This window comes from Carassius carassius, chromosome 47 (assembly GCF_963082965.1).
Source record: "Carassius carassius chromosome 47, fCarCar2.1, whole genome shotgun sequence".
Taxonomy (NCBI): Eukaryota; Metazoa; Chordata; class Actinopteri; order Cypriniformes; family Cyprinidae; genus Carassius; species Carassius carassius.
The window spans coordinates 23677323-23685035 of record NC_081801.1 but is presented as its reverse complement, the minus strand read 5'-3'; the positions used below and the strand labels follow the sequence as shown (position 1 = coordinate 23685035).

The window sequence follows — 7713 nt, the reverse complement described above, 5'->3', positions numbered from 1 at the left end:
GCCATCTATCTCTGCCCTTCACATACATATTCATCATGTTTCAGTGGGGACCATCAAGGAGCTAACTGGGTGTCGCGGATGCCCAAATCACCACTGGGGCCCTCATCTCCAGGAGATGCAACAGAGAAGCTTTAAATGTGCCATGGAAACACTGCTGCTCTGCATCACTGCTAGCATGGTTGCCTAGCAACTAGACAGCAAATGCCTGCATCCCTTATCTTCTGAGTAAAAATACATGGAAAAGAAATCACACCTCTTATGTGTCTGTGTAGTATGCACAATCATTTTTATAATTTAATTTGATCAGTAACCTTGATCCGAAATCTCAAACTCCATGTTAGCGCATGCAAAGAGCGGCTCTGATTTCAAATGGTTATTTTATCCACCCGTTGTGTTTTTGAGGGTGTGTTGAGCTGAAGAATGTGGAAAAGTGGAAGAATGAAAATGCACCGGGATACTCTCGCAGCATTTTAATAGGTTGCAGCTCGCGAGCTGACAAGTACAGGAATCATTCCTCCGCTAGACAAGCGCGTGGACAGACTGCCTTTCCTCTTTAGTTCGCTTCCGCTTTTATTTTTTTCAACAATCACCTGCATTTTATTCCGCACATTTAAAAAAGGACAATGTACTTTTCTCTTGTTTTGAAATCCAAACGTGCGCGTCGGAGATTTTTGTTCCAGACTTGATTATTTTCTCGGTTCCTGGAGGTGTTATTGCAATTGAAGTGTGTCATAATTTGCTCTGAACAAGAGCAGGAACATGCTCGGGGATTCAATCGAGAGATAAGGAGGCTTTTCCAATAGGCTAGACAAATCTTGGACATTTGCAATCGTTTTATTGTGATACATACACATATCGCGTTTTTTTTTTTTCTGCGTCTGCTTCATATACGGTTGTACTATGGACTACAAGCTTTGACGTCTGCATCAGATTTTACTGCTGCATCTCTTTACATGTGCTTCTTTTCTCCCCTGTGACTTTGAGAGGAACATTTCTACCATCAGCAGTAGGGGATGCAGATTTCATTTTCCCCCCACCTCCAACCTTTATAGCTGAGGGGGAAAATAAATAAAAATACCACATACTGTGGAGCACCCCCTCTTTGAAGGAGCAACACTGGAGCCATGGCTTGTCCACAGCTTTGGACCTGGAAACTGCGACGACAGGAGTAGAAGGAGACTGATACTCCTTTTTTGATATTCCCTTTTTTTCATCATCATATCATTTATTTTTATTTTTCATCCATGGTTTGGTTGAAGAAGACTTTCCAGCACTTTTTTTTTCAGAAGTTCTGTCGAAGCTGAAAGATGTCTGATCTTCTAGTGTTGATCGAGGGGGTCTCTGACTTGCACGGATTTCCATAGCTGAAGAAAAACAGCTGGGACCAATTAAATATTTTTTGTTTGTCTTTTCCCACTTTTTTAATTTTATATTTATTTTTTTGTTTGTTTGTTTTTTCTTTTTTTGTTTATTTTCTCCTTTTTTTTCTCCACGGGGCCATCACAAATGTGTGCATTGATGCTTTGATCTCAGTCATTCATTTGGCTTTTTTTTTTTCTCCCATCCCTTTCTGTTGGATTTTTTTTCTTCTTCTTTCTTTCTTTTTTTCTTTTTCGACATCAGTTTGGATCACGGACGGTTGGATTACTGAAACTGAATAAACGGATTTGTGGAAATGTTGGGTCCTCAAGAAGACAAATTATGTGGAATTATTTCTGCTCTGGCGGCCTTGTCCTTTGTCTGCTTTGCACAAAGGTAAGAAAATTATGAATATTGGAAATTATGACTGGTCAATTAAATGAGCCCACGTGTCGGTCAAATTCTAATAGACACTCAGATGATTGACAGATAGGGAATAATGACATAATTCTTAATTTTCTATGCCACTTTGTTGTTGTTGTTGTTTTCTTTTTATATGGATAAGTCAAATCTGTTTGTGTATGTGTGAGCAGTGTTTGAGAGTGAAGTGGGGGGGGGGGGGGTTGAGAGAGAAATCATATGTGTAAGAAACATGCTCTCATCGATTCTACAGTGCATATAGGCCTTTTAAAAATCCCTGTTCAGTTAAACAGTAAACTAATTAAATAGTAATAATAATAATAATAATAATTAGTATATATATATATATATATATATATATACTGTATATTACCATTTTTCTAACTAAATTCTACGTCCACTTGGGCTTGTGATTTATCAGTGACAACTCAGTATTCTGGCATCAATTAAAATCAGGTCATAAAGCTGTGTTTTGAATCTCGTTTAATCAACATGTTGTAGCAACACTAACGATTTATTTATTTATTTGATTATTTTTAACATCGTTTGCCAACATATTTAACCCATAATTATTTATTTATTTGTTTATTTATTTATTTAATTATTTTTTATTTATTTTTTATACATTTATTCTTTTGATTCTTTTTTATGCAATGATCCATTGAGTGAAATACAAAAGATCAGTGTTTTCTTCTGATCTACCCCCACCCATGCCACCATGTCGCTGGCGGTAGGAGAGATCCATCATCACTCAGCCAATAAGAATAAAAACGATGACACCCATCAGTCAATAATGGTTAATGACATGTGTTCACTGGTGATCATTGAGATGACGTGGCTTTGAAGCCTCGGAGGCCGAATGCACATACCCTTTCTCCATGTCATACTGTGTTTGTGGAACACCTGTAAGACAAATGACAAGCCTGATTATACTTTAAACATCGCTGCCCATACTCGTCACACTCGTTTATTTATGATTAGTCAGTAAAAACATGAAATCAACAGTGGTGGCTTAAAACCCAATGCCATTTATTATTATTATTATTATTATTATTATTATTATTATTATTATTATTATTATTATTATTATTATTATTATTATTATTATTATTACATTTACAAATAATTCTAATACATTATTAAACAAACAAATATAAAGAATACGTTTCTATATTTACAGGTAACTATGTATTTTTGTAAGCTGATACATCCTGCTGTGTAACATTCTATTTCTATTTTATGTATTAATTAATAGGCATACAGTTTTAATGACCTCATAGTAATTGAGACTGAATATTTGCACTTTAAAAAATAAATTGTCAAACAACATAACCATAATATATATATATATATATATATATATATATATATATATATATATATATATATAGTTAGGACAAAGTGGTAAAACGGACTACAATTTCATCTAAACATTTTATCCTAAATGCTTGATGTTGATGAAGAAAAGGAATATGTTATGCATCAACTACCCATCTGTTCACAGAGCCTCAGGGGTCCCTGGACCTGGCTGTAGACTGCATGTTTGAATCAGATAAACCCAGTCATACCAGTCGTCAAAGTTGCATGTTGAACTGACCACCCTCTGTTGATTGCTGAAAATATAATGCTTTATGGTTTTTGTTATTCAGAAAAATGACACAGTCGTACATTTTTGTGAAGTGTGCTTTTTGTAGGTGTTACTTTTTTAGATTAAATGGGACTCTCAATAACATATGCCCTGAAAAAAAGCAATGAATTGTTCAATCCTAAAGATTGATGTTAATGATTATGTGTTGGTTATATTGATCTAGAGATAAGCCTCATCGTATTGGCAACATTCAAGAAAAAGAAAACCTGAATAAATACAAAATGCAGTGCAATAAAATCATCAATAAAATCTGATTTAATCAAATCACATGAATTGACAAATTAGCTGCACGTTGTATAGTTTGCTTTAGCTGAATTTTAACAAAAAGTTCTCTCAATTCTTTCTCCTGCAGCACCTCAACCGGAAGTAGCGGGATATCTGTGGCCAAGACGACAGTGGACAAATTGCTGAAGGGGTATGACATCCGTCTTCGGCCAGACTTCGGAGGTACACATGATTCTTTATTAGAAATCATATATACTCACCAGTCACTGTAGAAAAGGTTACTTATCTGGAGTATAGTGATAAACATTATCATTGACTGATGCAGTATGTACATAATCACGCAATGCAGTGTTGTATGTTACTTGTGGTCTCATGTGAAGACTGAATGTTAAAGTGAATGTACGAAGGCACACATTTTTTAGAAATTGCTGAAATGTCTCATTGTTTAATAGCATCAATCTCAAGGTTAGGAGCTACTGAAAGAAAACAAAGGGCTGTTTGAGATGGAAAGGCACTGTGCTGTACTGTAACCCCCCGCCCCCTGTGAAAAGTTGTGTTGGTACAGTTTCACAAAGGCTGAGCACACCGTTTTAGGTTGCTGCTCATGGTCCATATTTCTGCACACGTTTACATTGTTGAAGGACAACAAGATGCTTTTAGAACCACAAAGTCGGGGGAAATTTTGTTTCACCACACCCAGAAGTCAGCTTGTCCGGCTATTTATCACAAGCCTTCTGTTTGTCCGCTGATATTGCAAAAAGACTATACATTTGCTACAGAATACTCTTCAGTTCAGCTGTATTCAAATATCATATATGTAGATTTTCTCAGAATATAATTATGTTTTTACCATAGCGGCTTTTTTGTGTTTTTGTATTTGTTGGTAGAAATGTCAAGTGCTGCATTGTTGTCTGATTTACAGTATTTTAGAATACAATGACCAATTTGAGATCATTAACACATTCTATGTTCTCTTCAATAAAGATAGATTGGGTAGATTACTTACGAATTGTAGTTTGTTACTGATTCCATATTACATGACAAAAAGTGTAGTTAGTAACATAATCCATTACGTAACACGTTTTAGGTAATATAATCTGACAATTTTTTTATTACTTTTAGATTAAGTTGTTTATCACACTGTTAAATAGGATAATCTTGTACATAAAAAATACAAAGAGTAAGAAAATATAATACATTTCTTGTTATTTACAACATGTGCATTAAACATTACATTATGTCAGGGTTTCCCAAATTGCTAAAAAAAATAAAATCTAAAATGATAATAAATAATTTTATAACGTCAATCAAAATAAAACACTTACAAAATATATTATGCTTACTGCTAGTTTATTGCTGTTGTGTGAATATGCAATCAATAATCTGCAGTGTGATTCCAAGTAATTTAAGAAGTAATCAAATTAAAGAATTTATTTTTTTGGAATCTGATTACGTAATCCAGATTACATATAATCAGTTACTACCCAGCTCTTCTCTTCAACACAGTGTACAACACACAAATAATTTTCAGTCATTTCATCAGCAGTTATGGCCCCTCCACAGAGCACTGATGTGAGGTCAGTTACCCTGCAGCGCTGCTCACTTGTATCGCTCTGATACACACCAGGGAACTGTAGTCTATCACATCCTGATAATTCCATCATCAGTCAGAGCCCAAGTCTCCTGACACAACTGCTGACCAACTTCAGCTTTGGAGCACCATGCATTTTAATTGGACACAGACCACAGCTATGTCATAGCCAGCAAAGAGAGAGAGAGAGAGATAGAGAGAGAGGGAGGGTGAAGAGGGCAGAGAGGATAGTGATGGAAAGAAGGAAAGAGGCCAGTTAGGTGGTTGAGAAACCAGGTCATCCTAAAAGAGCTTCATCTCTTTGGTCGGCTAGAGCGATAGCTGCGGGGTTTGGTCGTTGTGTATTTGTGTATGTGCGCACCCCTCAAATCGCACCAACACATGAATGCAAAGTCTACTTACGCATGCGAGCATAGTTTCACAACTTTAGTTTGCGGTATTACAGTGCAAAACATTTGAATGCTATGAAATATCTGCAATTTGTTGACAGTTATGGTTGCACCTGCAAACTGTACTCATCACAAATCTTTACATTTCCATGCTATTTAGCAGACTTGATATGTAGATTTTGTCTCTCCAAATGTTATGAATGCACTTATTATTAAATAGAAAACAAAGCTTCACATAATTTACTTCTGTTTGTCTCAAACACATAAAGTTTCCATTTTATGCTCATTTAGAAGTTCATAATTTCATTTTTTGATTAGTTTAAATAGATGAGTCTTTTAGGAATAAAGTGTCTCTCTTTATGAATGGGCTATTGAGTTATTGATTTACTCGATTCGGTCAAAACGCTGTTTCATTCAGAAACTGTGTTTTGCTCGGAAGTTGTACAATGTTTGGGTTAAGCAAAACTGAGCAAAACAGACAATATTGTGTCTAAAAAATAACTGAATATCAAGTTCTTATTTACTAAACTGTTGTACAAAATCAATATCACATTTGTGCTTTGTAATATTGCACTCGTTGCATGTGTTATATAATAGAAATATAAGAGACAAAAACTTCTTTAATATCTTGAGTTTGTAAGGATGTGTTCAACTTGAAGCGGTGCTGCGCAGACACATTGGACTATGACATCAAAGTACAATGACCAAAAAAGCTTTTCATTACTTTGATGTCAAACACTGAATGGTCTGCACAACACCACTTTAACTCAAACAGACCTCATGAAATGTAAGATGACATACATATGGCGGGTGTGTTAATTGCATTAAAAAATGTATGTATTTTTTCCCCATTACTAATTTATTAGATTAATGTGTTAAATCAACAGCCCTAATTATTAGCATTTCTACGAAATACCATTAAATATTCCACGGGTGGCTGTGTGAGGCTGAGACTAACATGTACCGTATAAGATTCTAACATTCTCACCCTGTTCGTGTTCATTGTTTCAGCAGTAGATGATGAGTCATTTTATTCAGCTTTGCTTTACACTCGACGCCGTTTCCTTAAGTGTTTGTATTGTGGTTACTGGCTTTGGCTCCCATTCTCAAGAAATAGCCCGATGTGGTGTACAGTCTATTCAGAATTCAGATTACATTTAATGTTTGAGTGAGATGTCTTTATAAACATTGATGAATCCATAGAATTTGGAGACCATATTTGATGCTGATGTTTAGGGTGAAATATGCTAGTAGTTGTCTATCTACTTGTATTCATCATCATAATCATTCCTCATGAGATACTGTTGTAATTTTTCAGAGACATTTCAAGGATTCGATATGATTAATGGTTTGATTGTCACTGGATTTGAGCTTTATACTTTTTATGATCTTTATTATTATTATTATTATTAGTAGTAGTAGTAGTAGTAGTAGTAGTAGTAGTAGTAGTAGTATTGAATAAAAAAAAGAAAATACTTTGAAAAAGAAAATATTTGATCTATTTATTATTTTTATTTTTTCACAAAGGATAAGCACACTACAGCTTTAGTATATTATATAAAAATTAAAACCATACAGTGGATGCTGCTTTATTGGGACCTAACCTTAACCATTTTGGTTAGGTCCCAAAATTTAACCTGCTGATCAGATCCAATTTCAATTCTAGAGCAATTAAATATCTGTTAAGAACATCATTATTCATTTTTATTAGCATTAGCATCTTTTTATTTTGTATTCATTAGGTAAGCTGCTGTGTACAGTTAGCTGGCTATTATTGTGAAACAAAACCTGCTGCAAATCCTGATCACCATGTCTGGGTTAATTTTTGGCTTGTGACCTGCTGTACATGATCACTTATGAATAATCTCCTAAACAGTGTGAATATTCCATTGAAAACATGACAATGGAAAATGATCATTTTGATATGAAACAGAATTCCCCATTGTATAATAGAGTTAGACAGTGGAATAATTACAGTCAGTGCTGGCCTTATTTACAACCTCAATAATCAGGGCAGCCTATGAAGGTCTCTGAAGACTTTGAATTTACAAGATTGCTGTTTCTCATTTCAAGTCATCCTC

At 34.8% G+C, this 7713-nt stretch overlaps 1 protein-coding gene across 1 annotated transcript in view; it reads left to right on the top strand.

The window, feature by feature from the left end:
• Positions 1-1647: 1647 nt before the first annotated feature.
• Positions 1648-7713, top strand: part of LOC132130234 (gamma-aminobutyric acid receptor subunit beta-4-like) — a 57028-nt gene continuing 50962 nt past the window's right edge. The window contains exons 1-2 of the mRNA XM_059541941.1: positions 1648-1755; positions 3780-3874. Of these exons, the coding sequence (XP_059397924.1) occupies positions 1676-1755; positions 3780-3874 (175 nt within the window). The 5' untranslated portion in view covers positions 1648-1675. The remainder of the gene's footprint in view (positions 1756-3779; positions 3875-7713) is intronic.